This window comes from Phyllopteryx taeniolatus, chromosome 3 (genome assembly GCF_024500385.1).
Source record: "Phyllopteryx taeniolatus isolate TA_2022b chromosome 3, UOR_Ptae_1.2, whole genome shotgun sequence".
In the NCBI taxonomy this organism is placed as follows: domain Eukaryota; kingdom Metazoa; phylum Chordata; class Actinopteri; order Syngnathiformes; family Syngnathidae; genus Phyllopteryx; species Phyllopteryx taeniolatus.
This window is the reverse complement of record NC_084504.1, coordinates 19,357,572-19,380,813: the sequence shown is the minus strand read 5'-3', so window position 1 is coordinate 19,380,813 and position 23,242 is coordinate 19,357,572. Positions and strand designations below refer to the sequence as shown.

The window sequence follows — 23,242 nt, the reverse complement described above, 5'->3', positions numbered from 1 at the left end:
TTCCTCCCACATCTCAAAACATGCATTAATTGGAGACTCTAAATTGCCCGTAGGCATGACTGTGAGTGCGAATGGTTGTTTGTTTCTATGTGCCCTGCGATTGGCTGGCAACCAGTTCAGTGTGTACCCCACCTCCTGCCCGATGATAGCTGGGATAGGCTCCAGCACGCCCGTGACCCTAGTGAGGAGAAGCGGCTCAGAAAATGGATGGATGGATGGTACACATTAACCAGCAGAGATTGAGGTGGGCCACGGTACGGTTTTAGGCCTGCAGCACACCGAGCGCCGTTGTCGAACGGGACTGAACTATGGTGCAGTGTGTGGGGTTCTTCAACTAGTTTTCATGACTGAAACACAGACTGCTACTAGTTTTGTGAAGAGCGTTCAAATCTCTCGCTTTGGTCAAAGTATACAAAGTATGAAGAATTACAGCACACTTGTCACACTTTGGTTCAAATCACACCGTCTTGGGGCAGCAGTCCTGTCTCTTGCAAATTTCTAGTATGGCTTTCATTACCCTGACGACCGAGCAGAGCTGAGGTGTGACGAAGCGAGCAGGTATTCCAAATTACCAACTTTTGAGCAATAAATGTAGTTTTGCGAGACTTCTGGAGACTCTGAAACTCCCTCCAGAGAAGGAGATAGGGTATATTAGGGCTGCACGATTATGGGCAAAATAAGTAATCACGATTATTATGATCAATATTGTAATCATGATTAATCACAATTATTCCACGTTAGGGAAAAACCTTTATTTTTATTGGACTACTTTTCAACAAACAATATGTAAAGGTTTACATTGCAAAAGGAATCTTTAAATAAGAATAAATGATAGATGATAATACAAATAAATGTACCCTAAAAAAAAGTCTACTTTACTAAAGGCTAACTGAATAAATATGTTTTTACAAAATGCAATCACAAATGGCAACTTAATGGAAGCAAATGCAGATTATGTATAAAAGACATTCGGCCTTTCCCCGTCGTCAATATAGTGAATTGTCAAGGACGTGTACGTCTCCATTCTTCTGCTTGACCTTTAGTCAGTCATGCACGGTCACAAACTGCAAAGAACTTGACGGTTGTGGTTTCCCTCTCTATTTACTTCTGGTGTTTTTTTTCAGGCCAGCTGAAATGTTGAAGTCAAGGCAGCCGCAAAGTGTCTTACCGTAACACGCCACCTCTCCGCCAACATGTTAAGAGGGCCAACTTCAAAATACAAGTCTGTATGCAATGTATTACTACATTGGACATCAACGGCATGTTAAGCTTTAATTTTGAAGTTGGCCACTGAGTCCGGTGCTGGCCCTTAATAAAGCCTTCACCATACGTTTGCCCGCTGGTGGCTGACTGACTAGGCTGTGGGCATAGCTACAAATGAAGCACTTTTCATCTGCAGCAGTGCCCGCATTTTAAATGTAAAAAATCGCAGATGATCCGGCACGGCGGACGCCTGGTTAGCGCGTCTGCCTCACAGTTCTGGGGACCGGGGTTCAAATCCCGGCCCCGCCTGTGTGGAGTTTGCATGTTCTCCCCGTGCCTTCGTGGGTTTTCTCCGGGAACTCCGTTTTCTTCCCACATCCCAAAACATGCGTGGTAGGTTGATTGAAGACTCTAAATTGCCCGTAGGTGTGAATGGTTGTTTGTTTATATGTGCCCTGCGATTGGCTGGTGCCCGGTTCAGGGTGTACCCCGCCTCCTGCCCGGAGATAGCTGGGATAGGTTCCAGCAGCCCGTGACCCTAGTGAGGATAAGTGGTAAAGAAAATGTATGTAAATGAAATAAATGAAAAGTATGTATGGATTCCTTGTGCAACCCTAGAGTACATTAAGGTTTTATTAGTCCCCCAATGGACAGTACCGTGGAATAGAATTTCTCGGGGTACTCCGTCTTCCTCCCACATTCTTTAAATATTGTCCATACATGTGAATGTAAAGTTAAATGTCTGCTTGTCTGGACATTGTATGGCTTGCAATTGACTGTTAACCAGTCCAGGGTGTAAATGGAGATAGTAAGTGGGGATAGGCTCCACCTGACCTGTGACACTAATGAGGACAAGTGCTGTAGAAAATGGATGGATGAATTGATAGTTCCACAATGGGCAACTTCCGGTTTTGGACAGAACACAAGAATACCCATTTGAACTCTAATGAATTATATTTGATTAACAATATTTTATACTTTTTTAAATTAATCTAGAAACCAGTGCTAGTTTCACATGCGTATTTTCCCCCTTGCTCCATTTTCCCTTCTGCCCTGAATCTGCACTCCTCGCTCCTTCCATTAAGCAGTTATTACCAGTTGTGCTCATCTATTATTTCTTTTGAAAACATACAGTATAAGGGTCACTGCTCAGTTCACTGGTATCCTTCCAGGACTTAATCCTGTAATTGTGTTCCCCCTAAAGGAAGCATGCAACCTACCCCATTCCATTCTCAATGTCGACCCACCCCTCTTCACCTGTCCACGGGTACTATTACACCCACTCAAAGCTGCCCACGTCGTGCTGTGGCGACCACTCATAACGCAAGGTTGAAATGTACTACCCAACCTATTGTTCCCACTGTTGGGGCTTCAGTGAGGAATCCAAACAGGGTGCCCAGATGCATCAATCACACAGCTGGGCATCTAAAGCCATTTGTAAAATAAGATCAACAAGGATTGACTCAAGTAGACAGACAACGCATGAATGAATCGCATTACAGCGTCTGTAAATTATTCCTCAAAAGAACTCATGTCTCTTTCTTGCACGCGATTTGTCCACAAGAGGCAGCCATGAGCCCTCCACGCCGATCATCGATTTCCCATGGTGACAGGTAATTTCACCGAAGCACTTCATCCACATTCATGTGACCACAAACAACACGCACTGTGTGGCCACCACTAGAGGTGTACTACATACATTCATGCATTCTGGTGTGCCCATGCATCTTTAGAATCTCCAGTGTGTCCATTTCATTAATTTTAATAACAACACGTACCAAATGTAAATAGGCTTGGTACATCACATCAGAGTCTGTATATGACTCCATATTTGCTGTTCGGTATCTTACAACCATGACAGAAGAAACCAGCGTTTCATGTGTTTTTTCTTCCTTGTTTGTATGTTCAATGTATTCAAGCAATATTATGAATAAATTCATTTCATTTTGATGTTTTGTTTTTTTTCCCGACACGAATTGTCCTTTTTGTTGAGCTCTTACTGGGAGTTTCCAAGCATTGAAACATTTAGGGCTCTATTTTTATGGACAGCGCATCTGCGGTGGAGTGCAAATGCTGAGGGATTCTGATTTTAGTCTAAGCGAAAGGCTCGCTGTGCATGTTTGCCAGTCTGGGCCTGAGCTGGACGTTCTGGCTAGGGATGATATATAGATTTTTTTTCTTGTAAATGACATCTTCATGCGCCTAAAATTCTGACTTTATTTCATATACAATAACGTTATAATTTTTTTGCGGTGAAATAACGTTCTACTAGATTTTAGATTACATTTTTTTCATACAAATTTACTTTTTTCTCCTAATATACAATCTAGTAAAATAAAAAATCTTCTCTGAAAAATTACGATAATTTAGTACTTTGATTTTCATAATTGTATGACTTTCCTTAATATTTTTGTCTTTTTAGGTGACTCATATACACGTTAATTTTTTTTCTTTTCTTTTTCTCCTCCCAGACAGTTAAAATATCATCTGTTTATCATAGATTGATGATCATAGCCCTCTCCCTGAGTATCACGTTTTTTTGCGCCCATAATTTTTTGTTGCCAGATTGTCAGATTGTACCTGACATAAAATTTCTCTTTTTCTATTGCATTCACTATGAAACATTCTCTCCCTGAAAAATCTCCGTGCTGTATTGTGGAAAGAAAACACATTTTTCTGCAGCACATGAGCATTCTAATGAGTCTCTCTTTGGGTCAACCAGCAGGCCCTCTACCGAGACCTTGCAGAGGAACAACAGCAGCAACTCTGGAGTTATTTTGGACATATCGACTCTTAAGATGGCTGAAGTGGATACCGAGGTGCCTCCCCTTCCACCTCGCTACCGCTTCAGAGACCTCCTGCTGGGTGACCAGACATTTCAGAATGATGACAGGTAGTGTAAAAGCTCTTATACCGTAAGAGATGCTTGTTCTTGCAGCTCCTATATGTGTCTGTGTGTGTGTGTGTGTGTGTTTGTTTGTTTGTACATAAATACATTTACTATCCCGTGTCGTGGACTTGCTGCAGGGGCATGTGCTTTTGGGAGTCTCCTAAGGATTTAATTATTTTTATGGTTTGAGAGGACGACCAGCAGATGCTGTCGGAGGCCCGGGAGTGCAAAGAACTAGCCGAGCGTATGAGGCTCTCTCCGTGGTGCTGAAATAAAGCTTCCCGGATAATTTCAGTGCTGCCGCAGAGCGAATGGACTGTAGGCTTTCCATTGCTTTTGCCAGCAGCATTAAAACTAAAGCCACCATGAGGTTAATTATCACAATATTTTAACTTTTTAAGCATCGGGGGAATCTTTAATCTTATGCAGTTCATGTATATCAGCCTGTTGCCTAGCAGCCTATTCCATGTGTGTGATTTAGGACAGTGATTCCCAGTGTGCCGCTGCACTTTATTGTGCCATCAGAGATTATTAGGTGTGCAATAGAAAAGTGTCCAATTTCACTTAATTGGTCCAAAAGTTATTTACTACAAATAATGTCTTTGTTCCTCTATCTATGCCAGCGACTTATAGTGAGACACAGAACAATTTAATGTTCTTCCACAAGGTGGCTATTAACCTGTGCATCCACTACTTAAATATTAGTGTAGTTGAAGCCACATTAAATCAGCAACTTAGTGCAGACTTGACATGACAACATAGTACCTAAGTACCTAAATGTAAACAAACAAACACACACACACACACACACACACACACACACACCATTGCTCCCACCAACGGAATTTTGATGCGATGAGCAAGAAAAGGTGACAAGATTACGCCACTGTTCAACTAGCATAACTCTGGGTGATTGACGGGTGGGAGAAGGACTTACATACGTGACGTCAGCCATGCAGCGCGTCAAACCAGCTCACAATCCCGACTACAATGAAGTTGAAAGCTTTCACTTTTCATTGTAAATATTATTTAAGATAAGTATTGTAAGTCCTTCAGTGAGACAGTCCTTAACCTCCATGACCGTGCACTTCGGTATGACCCACAATGCATTGCGCACTTAACACGTCAGTAAAACTGTATTCTTTGTGTAAATAAATAAGTAACAACAATCAAATACACTTTTTACAAAGGAAAATAACAGAAATAGTGTGGCGATAGTTTAAATGTGCATTTCTTTGCACTTTTATGGTACTGCACCGTCACTCTGAATTGTAGAATCAACAATCACCTCCCAATCCCTTTCTTCCCCTGTTTAGAAATCAGCAGTGTTTTTGAACAGATTAATTCTGTGAAGGGTTGGATTGTTGGCTTTCAAGTCACCAGTCACAAATCAGTACTTGATGAGAAACACGGATGACTCAAAAGTAACTATTACTGATGAGAAGATGTAGTCTGATTACTCTCCTGGGGAAAGTAATGTGTTCCTTTGCTTGTTACTCAAAATGGTGGAATTTTAGAGTAATGCGTTAGTCTCCTCACTGGTTGGGCCTTTCCACTGGGAATATTATGACAGGAGAGACAGTAGTGATGGTGAGATGAAGATTCATGAAGCATGGTAACACTTGGGCCATTGGTTCGAGTAATGGTCCATTTCTTGATGCTTCATGTGCACACGAAACCACCTGCTGGCCATGTGTATAATCACAGACAACTGTATCTTAGGCCACATAATGTGTGAGGCATTGCAATATGGTGGTTGTTGTGGCACCTGAAAATAACTATGAATGACATAATAAAAGGTTTGACAAAATATTGTCGACATGAAATAATAGAATATTGTTTGAACGTATTCTGTGTGCGTAACTGTTTCTAAAATGATAGTAATTAATTATTAATTCGGACGTCATCATTTCCGGCCCCTCCCCCAAATGAAGCAAGCCTCGATACGCGCTTCGCGGACACGCCCCTTCATTACTCAACACACGCCTCGAAGACTGCACAACCCATAACATCACTAAGAGACAGAGTTTGGGTTTGGTTTGCTGGTTTGATCTTTAATGACATTATGTTACACTAATACCATAACTGCCAGTCAGTTTTAACTTACTGTCACAATATCAATAAAAAATACCAACGTGCCTGCAAAAAATGTCGAGTAAATTCTCGGTCATCCAGGTCATGGTATTCCGCAAAGGTTGAATGAAGGCAACTGGACTCTTTTTCCTTGTTTTCTGAAAATTTTCAAAAAATGACTTTGGCAATTATGCTATTAGGTTAACAATATATTTGGAATACGGAGCCACTGAGAAACTCAGCAAATGTTGAGCTCACATTTTCTTAATGCCCTGTCACACAATTATGTGAGAGGTTGGGTAATGTAGCAGTGTTGCATCACTATGCATCACCTTTCTAGAGCAACCAGGGAGATTTATAATTGAATCACTATATCCAACATGCAGCGCATTGCCTATGTTATCTTCCCCACCTCAGGCCTCCGGTTGCCTGTGGTTGCAGCAATATCTCAGAAATAAATCAATACCATCGTTTGGACGACTATTGTGCTTCGCAATTAGCTTATTGGGCCATTGCCTGTGTGACCGGGAAGATTATTCCCGCTGCCTCTTATCAAGAGTTGACGTGGGTGACGAGTCTCGTGCGACATGACTGTAAATAAGACGTTCTGCTTTGTCACCATCATTCACCGTTCTGCTTGGACTCTGCTCTGTCGGTTCCGGTTGCGCTCGCAGTCGGTTTCAGAAGCTCCTTGCTGTGCACTGTTGTCACTGAGATTTACATCAAGGGGAATTCTTTTGTCTGCACATAACATTTAAAGTAGCAGTCCAATATTTTACCCCCCACATGAACACGCTATTTGCTGCATTTTCCCTAGGAGTCCCAGGATGTATTGGACTGGAGTGTTTTCTTTTATTCATGAAACTGCTTTTTTTTAATCCAGACTGCTGGGATAAAGTTCTTCACCAAACGGAAATAAAGCAGAGAAGGGCAATAGACTCATTTTATGATTCTATGCATCTTTTCCACATTTGTGCCATAGGACTTGCTGATTCTTATACAAAAGCTATTTAGGAATGTGAATGCCTTTAATATTTGTGTGTGTTTACAACTTGCTGTACATATATTGTAAGTATGTAAGTAATAATGCAAAATTCCGCCATTTTGAGTAACGAGCAAAATAGCATGTTGCTCTCCTGAGGAGATTAATCAGATTAGTTACTTTTTCTAACCAGCAATAGTTACTTTTGACTTATCAGTGTTTCTCATCAAGTACTGATTTGTGGCTGGTGACTTGAAAACCCACAATAGTTACCGTATTTTCATGACCATAAGGCGGACCGTATTAAAAGGCGCAGTCTCGGTTACGGGGTCTATTTCTGTATTTAACACATGCATAAGGCGCACCGTATTATTGGGCGCAGGCATGGTAAAACATACGCTGGTTTAAAACATACGGCAGCATGCATGCACGCTAAAACAATGTTTTTAAAAAGGCAGCGGGAGCAAAACTGAGTTCGGTTGTACTTTATTGAAGTATTTAACAATGCAGTCACGTTATTTTTTGATCAATCCTCATCCACAAATCCATCAAAGTCCTCATCTTCTGTATCCAAAATGAACAGCTGGGCAAGTTCTCCATCAAACACGCCAGGTTCCCGCTCGTCATTGTCGGAGTCAGTCTCGTTGCCGTGCGGCTCCTCAGAAATGATGCCGGCTTTTACGAAAGCTCGAACAACAGTGCAAGCAGACACGTTAGCCCAAGCATCCACAATCCATTCACAAATTGTGGCGTAACTCGCCCGGTGCTGCCTCCTAGTCTTAGTAAAGCTGTGTTTGCCATCAGTCATCCAAGACTCCCACTTCGCAACTTCCCTTTGAACGCCCTGGTTACACGGATGTCCGGTGGTTCGTCAAGCCTCCCGGAATGATGGCAAGCTCCGAGTTATTGCACTCAGTCGAATGGTGACTGTAGAGACGCTTCTCCCGGCTGTTCTTTGCTCATTAATCCATTGCTCGAGTTGGTCTTCCAACTCGGGCCACCTCGCCTTGTTTCCGTGTTTTGTTTTTCTTTTTTTTCTTCTTGACTTGGCGAAGCTTGTTTTCCTGCTTCCTTCACTTCCGAACCATGGATTCGTTGATCTTGAATTCTCTCGCGGCTGCGGCTGCTCGATTCCCATGTTCCTCCGCGTAACTAATAGCTTGCAGTTTAAACTGTGCTTCGTAAGCATGTCTCTTCGTAGGTGCCATTTTCGGGGGTCCATAGCCAAACCGATGCACATACCGGAACTATATACCTACTGGGGGCGTGTCTTTAGGCTCCTCTTTCACGGGCAACCCTTCCCCCTTTACGTCCGCATGCTGTCCTCAGTCACGTCCGCCTTCCTCTATATAAGCAGCGTGTCGGCAGGAAATGCTCCCAGTCAGTCAAGCGGAGCGCTCATTAAGGTCACACAACAACATTTACAGATTTTGGAACTCGGTGCAGACATAAGGTGCGCCGCATTATAAGGCGCCCTATCCATTTTGGAGAAAATTTAAGACTTTTAAGTGTGCCTTATGGTCGTGAAAATACAATACTATTGAGTCGTCAGTGTTTCTCATCAAGTACTGATTTGGGGCTGGCGACTCAAAAACTCACAGTCCAGCCATTTCTTTCCCAGTGCTAAGGGGGTGAGGGGGGTCTGAGAAAGTAATAGATTTTCATGACTTCAGTTAATTTATAACAGAATATTCCAGCCATATGTAATCCTCATACCATCTATGATTGAGTAGCGATCCTGCTGTCCAACTTTCGTGGCTGGATAACGCCAAAGAAGAGGCCGCCTTGGTTCATCAATGGGTGACTGGCTTAAATCAGAGGGCCAGTCATCTGTGTCAGAAGTGAAAGTAATGTGAGCTGTAGAGCAGCTAACAGCGATGGACTGCTCTGGTGCTCCTTCAGGACCTGGCTCTTTTTTTTTTTTTTAATTCTTACTCTTCTGTCCCCCCTGGGAGCCTGGCTTTTCCTTTTTTATTTTCTACCTGCACTTTTATTTTAATTTTTCGAAAAAAAAAAAGTGTTTTTCTTTATCACAAAACAATCCATTGCTGCAACGGACAGTAGGTTAGCTAGCCTTAACCTTACACAGGAGTAAATGAAAGACTCCCCCCGCCCCTCATGCACAGGTGTTACAGGCGCAGCACAAACACGCAACCGGGAATTGGATTGGAACAGACTTGGCTACTTGTGAGCTTTTTAAAATGTTTCATTTTAATTTAAATGTATACATAACAATAGTATTAAAAAATGCTAGAGGGGCTTAACTGGTGCTTTCTGATGGGGCTATAGTACCCCCTAGCACCGGTGTAACGCCATCCCTAAGTAATGTGTATGCATACACATCGCAGGTGTAATGTTTCAAACACAAATAACATTCTGTAATGCACCCACACGCTCTCTCCCTCTGCACATTGCAATGTGTAATGCACATTCCACATTGTGAAATGCTGATGAAAATGAAGATGTTAGAGTAGTGGTAGACGCCGTTATTGATGGCGCAGCCTGGCGCTGTCCTGTAATTCCTAATTACAAAGTAGAAGCAGATGATGTCACTGGGCTTTGGGGACATGCCATTCGTTGATCTGGCTCATCCTCATGCTTTGATTATTTCCTATGCTGAAGCCTCATCGAGTGAAAAGACTGAAAACAAATTAGCCCACAGAGGGAGCTGCACAACCCCTCCCCTCGCTGTCTTGATGGCCTTTAGCGTCTGCTTGCTTACATTTGTCATACAGCGGGCTGTAACAATCAACAGCCGTAGATTGAAGTACTGAAGCAGTAAAGATCCATCCAGCATTCCATTTTCAACACCGCTTATCCTGGTTAGGGTTGCGGGGCGCTGGAGCATATCCCAGCTGACTTCGGGCGAAAGGCAGACTACACCCTGAACTGGTCGCCAGTCAGTCACAGGGCACATATAGACACGGACAACCATGCACACTCATATTCATACCGTCACTGAGTGGGAAGTGAACCCACGCTGCCCGCACCAAAGTCTGGCGAGTGTACCACTACACCGTCAGTGACTAGCAGTAAAGATAATTTACTTAAAATTCCTTTATAGGTAAGTGTCCAGCTAAGAGGCAGTTTTAGTCATGCAATGCATTCTGTTACGTGTTCAGCAGAAGGTGATATCAGGAAAATGTCTAAGACAGCTGTTTGTAAGAAATGCGTATAGCCGTACAGTATGTGAATAGAGCAGCCCGTTGGACTGGTGGTTAGCATGTCTACCTCAAAGTGAAGTTTAGGGTTTGAATCTCTACTCCAGCCTTCCTGTGTGGACTTTGCTTGTTCTCCCCTCACTTGAATAGGTTTTCTCCAGCTTCCTCCCACATTTTAAAAACATGCATGTTAGGTTAGATAACTTGCGAGGCTACATAACGTTTTGTTGCTTGCTTCCGAGCCGTATCGTATTAAAAGTACATGAACATACCTCGAGCAAGCCTTAAACAAATATCCTCTCCCGAGCACCGGTGACCACCCAACATATGTTTTTCCCCATTTTGTTCTTATAAACACACAGTGCGATCCATTATTGTTGTCCTCGCCATGGTAACGAGTGTATCCGGTCGCGTTTGAGTTAACAAGATGAAGCCCAGTGATCGTATAAAACGGGATGCAGTGGTATCGGAATGCAAGATTTTATTGCTGCAGTCTGAAATAGTGCAATCGTGAAAGACCAAGTTTGTCTTGTAGTCTGATCCGAGCATTACGTGTTGTCTGTCCCACACTGCCATCATGTTTTTTTTAAATAACTTTATTGGTGGTCAGATATTTATAGTACTACGTCAAAAGACATGCGTCAAGGCTAAAAATAAACTAGCTTTTGGATTTGAATATACTGTACACGACGGCGACGTGGAGTAAATGTCTTTTGCGGAGCCGATCAATGACGTCATTGATCGGCTCCGCAAAAGACTTGTGTGAATTGTGACATTAAAGCCGATCAGCATAAAATGCTAATTATCAGATCGGTGTAAAGTCTAGAAATGAATAGCAATTTGCTCTGATCTGTTCTCCATTTATTTATAAAACACACTTTATAAAGGAAAAATATTAAATGGATAAGAGATGAAAATACAATGAAACACAAATATCCAGTGGAAAAAATACAATATCTGGGTTCACATCCAGTTTTCAAGAAATATGCAGTGTTGTTGTGTACATTGAAATGTCATGTAATATTCAATGTTGTTAATCCATGCTTCTCTAGCAGTGCTGTAACCGACTCTTTAGTGTAACAGGATTCGAAACGCTAACACAGCCCTAGCACGTCATCCCCGCGCCACACTCTCCAGGCAAGATTTAAAATGGATTTATGATCAATCCAACCCCCACTTTTACATGTAACAGTTGGGTGAAGCATGGGTTGATTGGTCATGCCTGGAGAGTGAGGCACAAAAATGTCGTAATAGATAAAGCAAGTGTTGTTGTTTTACCGATAAGCGCAATGGGAAGGCAAGCAAACAAATGATTCCTTGAAATCAAATTACTGGGTTCTTAAAAATAATTATTATTAATTATAGAACGATTATGTGTTCCCTTTTTTTTCGTGTATTAAGTCACTTTGTCAAATATTCATTCATAATCATTAGGTTGACTCATGAAAAAAGTTTCAGACTGCTCTTTATATATATATATATATATATATATAAGTCAGCTTGTCACGGATGTCTATACAGTCATCGGCTTGATGCCCAGCACACCCACGAAACGCAACCTTTCAGCAGTCGCCTAATCTGAGGAAGGGGTGGGGGGAAATCTAGTGATGAGTGTGGGGGCTTAATGAAATAGGTGCTAAAATAGCAGCCAGGAGATGAACTGTGATGCCAGAGAATGAAGGATATTGTAAATATGAAATCAAGTGGAGTCCTACAGTGAAAGTGCAGTGCGTTAATTGAGCATAATTGTGGGTGTTTCAAGTTGGGAAGCCCTTGTTTCATCCACTTCTGCAAAGTGGAGGAGAGATTGAATGTGTGTTATGCTGTGGACGTAGGGGTGTAGGGGGGTGTCTCCCTCCACAGATGTCATTATCTCTAATGTTTTAGGACTGTAATGACTGCGACTGTGAGCTGCGAACAAGTGATTTTGTGTGTTTTGACAGGTTAGTGTGTGTGTGTGTGTGCACGCGCGCACCTGTGTGGCTATGATTATACCTTGGAGAGTGTGTGGGTTTATTTCTCAGCATGTCAGCCAGCGAAAGGGGGCTTGTCTCAGCCACCGTCAGAAATAGCAGCGAGCCTCTTGTCGATCCAGAGGCAAAACAAAACCACAAAGAACTGCAGGCGGAAAATTGGCTCCATCAATCTTTTCCTCGCCGTGTTCAATCTTGCCGGGTTGTTGTTTTTTCTCACTATCATTGAGACGGCATACAGAAAGAAGAGATGTAGACAGAATGGCAACTAAATCACCTCTTAATACTTCCGTATGAGTCAAAAAGTCATGTCCAGAAGGGTTGACCCAGCAGTGAAACATTCGCTACTGTGGAGAGCATCTGCGTAGTGTAATGTAGTGAGAATCTTTATCTCCGGTGGAGCTACAAACAGCCCATTTGCTGCACTTGTTTAGTGACGATCTAATGCAGTGGCCCGATTGAACATAGATTGGGTGGTCTTTGAGAACAAAATTTCCCATTGAAGTCATTTATATTTAGAAATAGGTTCAAAAGTCCAAACTGTCACCATCATAAAACCCTTAGGCTCCAGTTCACTTGCGACCAACATGCGTATTGGAGAGTCTGTTTCTGTCCTGACTTTTGATAGTGTTCATTGAAGAAAATGATGACTCGCATATATATATATATATATATATATATATATATATATATATATATATATATATATATATATGGACGGGAACATTGTGAGTAAGAGCATTGCAACAGCTCTGGTGTATTTGAATCGAGATTGTGGAACCATGTTGATCCAAGAGTCACTCACCCCAATATCCTTGTGCTGTGCTTTGAGCAAATCAGATTTTGCCATGTCCAAAACCTCCATCTGAAGAGAAAAAAATTATGCAAGCTCATCCTGCAGGTCAGACACCCGCTCCAACACAACCTTTGCTCAACCAGCGAACATTGTTATTCAGCAAAAGATCCTTGTGCTCAGCTGACATTTCTTCCAGTAATGCTCTGAAAAGATGACGTTGCAGACTGGAGCGTTCACGAACAAAGTTAACAATTCGTGTCACAGTATCCATCACTTGTCGCATTTCTCTACTTAGTTTAGCGCAGAGCAGTGTTTTGTGTATGATGCAGTGAAATATCAGCAGTGCCAGGTTAACGGCAAAAAGCTGGCTCACCAAGGCCTTGAAGTGTCCCACCATCGATGGAGCTCCGTCCGTCACAACTGACACAATTTTTGTCAAATCCAACCCATTCTTCTCGAAGAAATGCGTCAACTCGTTCAAGACTATTTCGCCGGTTGTGCACCCCGGTAGAGGAAACAAAGCAAGCAGCTCTTCCCGAAATGTCTTCCGATCAAAAAAATCATGCAAACACAGCCAGCTGTTCCATATCGCTTCGGTCACAGGATGTATCTATGGCAAGTGAAATGGCTTCTGCTTTCTTCAAATTGGTGAGTAGACAGGAAAAACAATCCTCTGCTAAATCTTCTACTCCTCTTGTTGCTGTGTTAGTCGACAGTGGCACCTGCTTTAACAGCTCCACAGCTTCTTTCTTCTTTTTCTGATCATGACTTTAAAACTTCCCCTACCATTTCAATTGCACACTTTTTAATGAACTCGGCATCAGCAAATGGCTTCTTAGCTTTCGTAAAGGTCCATGAAACTTGCAGTGATGCGGCTTTTGCGCTCTCTTGTGCTGATGTAGATCTGTTTAAAGTAGAAACAGACTGCTTATATGCCGTCAACATTCTTGCTATTTTCTTTTTACGCTGATCCGATTTTGTTGGGTAATTGGCATTAAAGCTTGTAGCATGCGTGGTGTTAAAGTGCCACTTTAGATTTTCAGCTTTGCAGACAGCAACAGTCTGTGTGCAGATTAAACATGTCGGTTTTGCATTGGCGTGTTCCGGTAATATGAAACAAAACTGGTCTGTCCATTGCCACTTGAACTGACGGTTCTCCTGGTCCACCTTACGCTTCTTTGCAAAGGCCATATTGTTCTCGGTTGATTATTAATATTACTTACAGGTCATATTTCACTTTTCTAAGGCGGCCGGTACATGGTTACTGACAGTGTCGAGGAAGTCCGGGCATGTCTTCCGCGTACGCGTTATCCCAATATTACTGGCTCCAGGACATGCGCCGCTGCACTATGATTGGCTGCTGTATCCCGAAAGAACACGCCATACTGCGTACACTTGCGAAAGGACATCACCGGTCAAGTGTATGGTGTGGGATGAGGTCCAAATGAGCCAAACACACTTTATTCAATTTATGGAAGGTTATAGCATCACTGAGTGGGCACAGGATTACTTTAATGTCGGATCAAGTTGTCTTCTGGTGTTTTGCGTCACACTCGAGCGGATTCTGACATCTACAGTTTCGCTCTCATTTTCCTTAACATTTACAGTATCTCATTATACCAGGAAATCATAGAATGTGAAACCCATGCCAGCTACCTGTCGCACAGAGCCAAACAATGGAAATAATACCTCTGGGTTTTGCTTGGTCATGGCAGCAATGAGCTTTGGGGATTGACCCCTAGATGGTTTCACCTGAGCGAGTTTCAGAAGTCATAAATAGCCTAATAAAAAAAAACAATTTTAAAAACGAAGAGAAAAACAGAAAATGCAAGACCAAATGAAAGGCAAGAGAGATCAGTCACATTTGCCATTGAATGAAGCATGCTAGCCGAACATCATGTACTGTTTGTAACCAGTCTGCAGAAACTTGTTAAAATAATCTTTGGTTTCTTTAGAATGGACCTGCACTCAAATGACACATTTCCTCATCTCGTGTTGATAGAGTTTCCCAAAATCATCTTCTGACGTGTTTGACAGGCCGAGTGTTTTTCTCAGGGACATGCACAGTTCCGCTTAACCGAGTTTGCACTTTGGACCGCTGATGGCATTAGTCACCAGCATCGGCACCAAGTGGGTGGGCGACACTTGGGGGCCACTCGACTTGAGAGAGGCTGTTTGTCTGTGATGTGCTCTCAAGCTCGTTGATTATTGTTATTGGCATGGCAAAGTACAAGCACCAAACATTTTCACAGTGTTTTATCACATTTCATGGGGCTACGTGTAATCACAAAATGTCGGAATATAGTGAGAAGAGTGAGGCATTACAACAAGGATCAATCCCGTCTTACATCCAGCTATTAGTGTATGTGACACAACTTCCTTAAACTCAGCCATACTCTGAATCCATCAGCTCTCTTACAGCACTTTTATTGCTGGAAATTATCTGGAACATTATTGTGACTACACACACAGGACTCAAACAGGGCAGACAATTAAAGGTAGGCTACAGCGACAATGATTAGATGGATGCTCAGAGTACCCCTCCTGTGTTCATTCTCAAGCCTCCATGCTTTGTCTAGCCTGCCTAATTAGCATCGGGGGTGTTGGGTTCTTCTTACATTTTGATAAGCAGCTGTGATGATGCAGGCATTTGAATGAGGCCATGGGGGGAGGGGGGCTTCCAGTGTTGTTTGAGCGTAGCGTCACTTGGAGGATTACGCAGGAATAACGGGTATGAGACTAATGTTGAAGAGTGAAGCTGCATTGTAGCATGTGTGTGCGTTTGGTAATGCTGGTTAAAATCTGCACATTTTCAATCATCGTTTTGCCAAGAAAAAATAATCAGGAAAATAGTCTATAATTAATAAATCTTCTTTTGTCCGTTACACCATAAATGTATTTAGATTTTAAAGTAAAACAAAACCGTGCGACAGTGAATCTCAGGCAACCCATTTAATTCAAGCAAATTTCAAAACAACCCTTCTAAAATAAGCAACAATTTAGAAACTCATGACAGATAATTATCTCAAATGGAATCATCTTATGGTCTGTCACTATTATAATCTGTAGTGGAATGTGTGCTTACTGTCTCAACATATGATAATTTTTTAAATCTGCCCTCAATAAAACTATTTTTCTGGAGCTCTTTTGCTCTGCAGACTTCTCTCACCATGGGAAATGAAAATCAACTTTTTTAACTTTTCACTGATATTGGTTGGCCTTAAGAAAATTCTCTTAATTTATCTCTAGCTAGCTGCTGCTTCCTCTGGCCCAAGGGGAGGTGCACCTATTGCTTTGAACTACTATAAAACCGGTTCAATATGACACCAGCTAATTTGGGTTCATCTGTCCCAACTAATATTTGGAAGTAGCCAAATTACACAGAGATCCTAAAAAATTGCAGTGTCAGAGGCACAGCTGAAGGTCCAGTGATTAGCTGCCTTTGATTTACACTCAAGATCCAGCGAGCTTGTAAGCTAGTTAGCTAGCTACTAGATAGATAAGATAGATACGCAAATGTGGTGAGAACATGCAAACAGCGTACAGAAAGGTTTAAACATATGACCCACCACTTCACCGTGCTGCCCTTGGAGAGAGCAGTGATTCGAAAAAAAGGGGGATGAATTGGGAATGTAAAAGGGACTTAAGACACATTTAGGTTCTTCTTTGTTTTTATGTTTTTAGTAAATGTACTCTACCAGGTATGAGCAAGCATGTCAAGCATGAAGCTCAGGAGTTTTTGGGGGGGACACAGATGAAAACTCACATGCACTTGGGAACTCTGGTCTCAATTGTGTATTTATTTTGGATGATGGTTGAGGAACCTATAGTGAACATTCCTTCCAGCGTTTTCCATTTCAGAAGAGAACATAAGGTTGCAACCACTAATTGGCTAGCAATAATTGGCTAGCGGGACCTTTTTTTTTTTAACAGAACGGGTAATAGCGAAACAGCAGTCGAGTCGCATGTGCACGCTGTGGAAGGGAGTTGTCTGTCGTGTGCAAGCTGTAGCCAGTGGCACTGGGGAGACTTCTGCTGCTTGCCTAAAGCAGCGCCAGCTTGCTGCCTTAATATGTTTTGACAGAAGATGCAACACCGCAGCTCTCAGTGTCCATCTGCTGCACGGTGCATGTAGCTTCAGCATGAATGCGGAGCTTTGCGGGGAGCCCTGATCGTGTTATTTGCCCCATTCCAGCTTTATCAAGGGAGACATGCTGCTTCTAAATAAACTAGCTGAATAATAATGTGTACAATGCAGTGGATAGTTTTGTTCTCTTAAGTGGATTACACACATACTAAATTCCTAACCAATTCTTAAAATGTGAGAGACTCCACCATGACGGAGAAAAAGAAATCAAATCATAATTTCTTGATACTCTTATAGTTTCTGCGCTGAAGTGCACCACACACGTACCGATATCTCCACCGTCAATTGCGAGTCTCCTCCAAACCAGAGGTCTGTCATAGTTACAAGACTGACTTGCATGGTGCCACAGGGCATCCAGAATGCCAGAAAATAAAAAGAAGAAATAGAAGACGCTAACACTGACTGCTAGCTTGTTTGGTAACTACATTGCAGTTGCAAACTCTTTTCCTTTTTCTATTTTTTATTTTTTTTAGTGAATGAATTGTGAGACCAGTTCTGAGGACCGGGGTTCAATCCCCGGCCCCGGCGTGGTGAGTTTGCATGTTATCCCCGTGCCTGCGGGGGTTTCCTCCCACATCCCAAAAACATGCATGGTCGGTTAATTGACAACTCTAAATTGCCCGTAGGTGTGAATGTGAGTGCGAATGGTTGTTTGTTTGTATGTGCCCTGCGATTGGCTGGCAACCAGTTCAGGGTGTACCCCACCTCCTGCCCGATGATGGCTGGGATAGGCTCCACCATGCCCGCGACCCTAGTGAGGAGAAGTGGCTCAGAAAATGGATGGATGGATGGATGGAATTGTGAGACATTATGCAAACACTTGACACAAGCAGCCACAACAGCGTGAGCTTCAGTGAGCTTCCTAATCGGCTATCATTCCGTTTCACTTCACAATCAGAAAGTCTGTGGCTCGCCCAAACTATGTATTGACTGCACATAAGGATTTGCAATTGTAAATGCTGAATGACTTAAAAGTACCACTAAGCAGCTATGTTGTCTCTGGTGAAAATTTACAAAACTATCCGTCATAAAATGTGCACTGCAAAGTTGGCAGGTGGTGTTTGATCTTCACCTCGCCATCTATGTGTGTCTTTAAAAAGTCAATTGATCGATTTATTTATTTATTATTGGGGAGCTTAAAAAAAAGGTCACCGAGCTGTTCTGTAAATTGGGGCATCCAACGAAGACGCATTTTTGGGGTGTCGTTAGCTAGCAGTTAGCATGCTAACTGCTAGCCGGAGTGGTAAATGGGCCTTGTTATGGAAGCTAAGCACCGCTAACTCACAACTGAGCGCAGCAAAACAACATGACGTCACTTTTATTATGTAGTGAGGTAGGGAACTTGCGTGGGAAAATATACGCCCCAGTCCCGTGATGTCACGTGGCTGTTTTAGCACCGCCCAGAAAATCTGGTTGTTTGTTTTAGCTAGAATTATGCTAAAATATATCTTTCCCTGGCAGAAGTGGTTAGCACATCTGGGTTAGGGGTTTGAATCCGGGCTCCTATTTGGAGTTTGTATTTTACTCCCCGATGGTTAACATGTAGATTAGCTTTATTGAGTGAGAATGCTTGTTTGACTATATGTGCGCTGTGATTGGCTAGTGACCGGTCCAAGGTGCACCCTCACCCAAAGTCAGCTGTGGTATAGAAAATGGACAGATGGATATTTTCCCCAACTATTTTAAGGTTTCTTATTAAGAGCCAACTGTAAATTTAGTAAATTCCTGGTTAATACCTGTAAATTCCAGTGAATTACCATAAATTCATGTTAATTCCTGTGGAACATTTCCAACTTGAAAACGCCAGTTTTGCAACCCTATGTGTGTAACCTGTTTACGTAAATACAATATGATGTCAAGGCCCCTATGCCATCCCTCAATAAGTGTGACAAGTTGAAATGTGAGCACAGTGGCACAAATATCTTGTGTCCCTTCATTCATCGACTTGTGTCACATTGTGTGTGTTGTTAAATCGTACAATGTAACATTTCCTCTACGTTTTGCATCAAGCATTGCACGGTGTATTCACCAGTGCCTGCAAACTGCACTTAAGATTCCCTGATACATTTTGCGATTGTTTCTGAATTAATTGTTCACTGACTCTAACAAGCATTTTCAGTGTGGATCTTTTTATGTGGTGCTTCATTAAGACAGTTTCCTCTTATTGCCTTTGTAGTGCAAAAACGCAGGCTCTACTGCCACCTGTGTCATTAGCTGTAGAATGCATTAATGTCTTTTGAACAGTGTCTTTTTAATCAGACACACTTGAGTGCCTCTCTATCTGCAGTTCCCCATCACGCCACTAAATGTCTCTCTTACACGACTCACTTACACAAGGGGAGACCTGCTAACCATCAAGGAGTCTACTCCGGACTTTCTGTCACCAACTTTAGAATATCCGCTCAGTTTTTTCCCCGAGTTACTCACCGGAGCGGCGTCCGCGGTTTTCGGCGCATGCAGACGGAAGCGGCGCCACAGAGGGAAGCGAGCCGGCATTCAGGTGAAACTCCGCAAGAGAGGACACAGATTGGCGTTCCCGTCGATCCACCTCGCGAATGTACGCTCCCTACCCAACAAAATGGACGAGCTTCATCTTCTGTTAAAGACCAGGAAAGACTTCGGACGTTCCGCGGCCATGTGCTTCACGGAGACCTGGCTTTGCGACGCTGTACCCGATGGCAGCGTCATGCTCCCCGACTTCCACATTCATCGAGTGGACCGCGACATGGAATCATCGGGGAAAACAAAGGGCGGCGGGATATGCCTCTATATCAACGAAAAATCGTGTACGGACGTCACGGTGCTCAGCACACACTGCAGCCCGCATTTGGAGTCGCTATTCTTAAACTGTAAACCATTCTACTCGCCACGTGAGTTCGCATCATTCATACTGGCTGGAGTCTATATAACGCCTCAAGCTAACACGAACGCCGCATTGCTAACGCTCGCCGATCAAGTCAACGAAATTGAAAATAAACACCCCGACTCACCCCTCATTATTCTTGGGGACTTTAACAAAGCTAAACTCAACCACGAGCTCCCTAAATACAAGCAGCACATCGACTGTCCGACCAGGGAAAATAATACTTTAGACCACTGCTACACTACGGTAAAAAACGCATACCGTGCTATGCCTCGTGCAGCCCTGGGCTCGTCTGATCACTGCTTAATTCACTTAATACCGACGTACAGGCAAGAACTTAAATGTGCGAAGCCTACAGTGAAAACAGTCAAAAAGTGGACAAATGAAGCCAAGATGGAACTTCAAAGCTGTTTAGACTGCACAGACTGGAGTGTCTTTGAAAATTCAGCTGGCAGCCTAGATGAATATACGGACACTGTGACATCCTATATCAGTTTCTGTGAAGAGGTCTGTGTACCAACAAAATCATTTCGCACATTCAACAACAATAAGCCGTGGTTCACTGCTAAACTTAAGCAGCTTCGCAAAGCTAAGGAGGACGCATATCAGAGCGGGGACAGGGCCCTGTATAATCGAGCTAGAAACCAGCTGACTAAAGAAATTAACATTGCAAAGAGGATCTATACAGAAAAGTTGGAAAATAAGTTTAGCGCAAACAACTCTAAATCAGTCTGGCATGCATTCCAATCGCTGACTAATTACAAGCGACGATCCCCCCAAGCTGAGAACAATAGCACACTAGCCAACGACTTGAATACCTTCTACTGCAGATTTGAAAAAGACAGTTTCACACCACACACCCACCCGGCCGCACCCGCGACCACAATCACACTTCTGACCTCTGCGTTAACCATCCATGAACAGGATGTGAGACGCATCTTCAAACAACAAAAGATTAACAAAGCGGCAGGCCCGGACCACGTGTCCCCATCCTGCCTCAAAGTCTGCGCGGACCAGCTCGCTCCAGTCTTCACTCAGATCTTCAACAGATCTCTGGAAATGTGCGAAGTTCCATCCTGTTTCAAACGGTCCACCATCATTCCAGTCCCCAAGAAACCTGCAATCTCGGGTCTGAATGACTACAGGCCTGTCGCTTTGACATCTGTGGTCATGAAGTCCTTTGATCGTCTCGTGCTGGACCACCTCAAGAGTGTCACAGGTCCCCTGCTGGACCCCCTGCAGTTTGCCTACCAAGCGAACAGATCTGCGGATGATGCAGTCAACATGGGACTGCACTTCATCCTAGAACACCTCGACAGTGCAGGGACCTACGCGAGGATCCTGTTCGTGGACTTCAGCTCAGCGTTCAACACCATCATCCCTGAACTCCTTTCATCCAAGCTTCTCCAGCTCAGCGTCTCACCTGCCATCTGCCAGTGGATTTACAGCTTTCTGACGGGCAGGACACAGCAGGTCAGGCTGGGGGAGGCCACCTCATCCACACGCAGCATCAGCACTGGGGCGCCCCAAGGTTGTGTCCTCTCTCCGCTGCTCTTCTCTCTCTACACGAACGACTGCACCTCAGCGAACCCGACTGTCAAACTCCTGAAGTTTGCAGATGATACCACTGTCATCTGCCTCATCAAGGACGGTGACGAGTCTGCATATCGACAGGAAGCGGAGCGGCTGGAGCTGTGGTGCGGCCGACACAACCTGGAGCTGAACACGCTCAAGATTGTAGAGATGATCGTGGACTTCAGGAGGCATCCTTCGCCACAGCTGCCCCTCACGTTGTCCAGCTGCCTTGTGTCAACCGTCGAGACCTTCAAGTTCCTGGGAATTACAATCTCCCAGGACCTGAAGTGGACGACCAACATCAACTCCGTCCTCAAAAAGGCCCAGCAGAGGATGTACTTCCTGCGGCTTCTGAGAAAGCACGGCCTGCCACCGGAGCTGCTGAGACAGTTCTACACAGCGGTCATCGAATCAGTCCTGTGTTCTTCCATCACAGTCTGGTTTGGTGCTGTTACAAAAAAGGACAAACTCCGACTGCAACGGACAATCAAAACTGCTGAAAGGATTGTCGGTACCCCCCTACCCACCCTTGAGGACTTGCACGCTGCCAGAACTAAGACAAGGGCGTGCAAAATCCTCTCGGACCCTCCCCACCCCGGTCACCAGCTCTTCCAGCTCCTTCCCTCAGGTAGGCGCTACCGATCAATGCAAACTAGAACTAGTAGACGTTCCAACAGCTTCTTCCCTCTTGCAATCAACTTCTTAAACAGCTAACCTATAATTCCATTACAACAAGCTGGCAATTTTTTGACTTGAGTTCGTTGTCACATTTCTGTGGGGCCAATTATGTATTACTCGTCCACTCGCTGTAGTTGTCTCGCCATGCTGCACTATTTGCATATACTGGCCACTCATGCCAAAGTAGCATCTGCTCCATTTGCACACTGATTGAGGAGTATCCGTAACATTTGCACAACCATTGTCCCAGATTATCGCACTACTCGTCACTTTAAACCGCATACACTCCTTGAAGTCTCAGCGCCCTTTGCACAATGGTCATTGCACCGGACTATTGCGATATTAGTCATTCGAACTGCTCTAAGTGCTAGAGGACTCTGCATCTTTTTGCACAATTGTTTAATGTCAATGTCTTTATGTCTCCAAAGTGTTCTGTAAATTGACTGTCTGTTGTACTAGAGCGGCTCCAACTACCGGAGACAAATTCCTTGTGTGTTTTGGACATACTTGGCAAATAAAGATGATTCTGATTCTGATTCTGATTGAATTGAATAATAGTTGAACAAATTCTTTCCTTTGACTTCGGATTTCAAAACTCGTTATCTATTGATTTGTTGTGTACAGTATGTATAATAATAGGATGAGGCAATTAAACATTTATAGAGTGGATATAAAAAAAGTCGACACATCCCTGTTCATGTCAGGTTTTTGTCCTATAAAAATTTAGACCTAGATAAATCACTTCAAAACTTTTTCCCTCGCTCTTTCTTTTGTTCTTTCTCAAACTTCCAACTCATGTTGTTACGTTCGCGAACTTTGCGTTCAAAAAAGAGAATCTTTTTAGTGAACAAACTGAACTGAATCAGATCATGTAATTATTCGTTCTTTAGCTTGGCCGCCG

The 23,242-nt window shown here is 43.3% G+C and overlaps 1 protein-coding gene across 14 annotated transcripts in view; it reads left to right on the top strand.

The window, feature by feature from the left end:
- Positions 1 to 23,242, top strand: part of LOC133475049 (potassium channel subfamily T member 1-like) — an 80,969-nt gene that overhangs the window by 3,797 nt on the left and 53,930 nt on the right. For all 14 annotated transcript variants that reach the window (XM_061767370.1, XM_061767362.1, XM_061767363.1 and 11 more), the window contains exons 2-3: positions 2,768 to 2,816; positions 3,926 to 4,096. In XM_061767370.1, the coding sequence (XP_061623354.1) occupies positions 2,768 to 2,816; positions 3,926 to 4,096 (220 nt within the window). The remainder of the gene's footprint in view (positions 1 to 2,767; positions 2,817 to 3,925; positions 4,097 to 23,242) is intronic.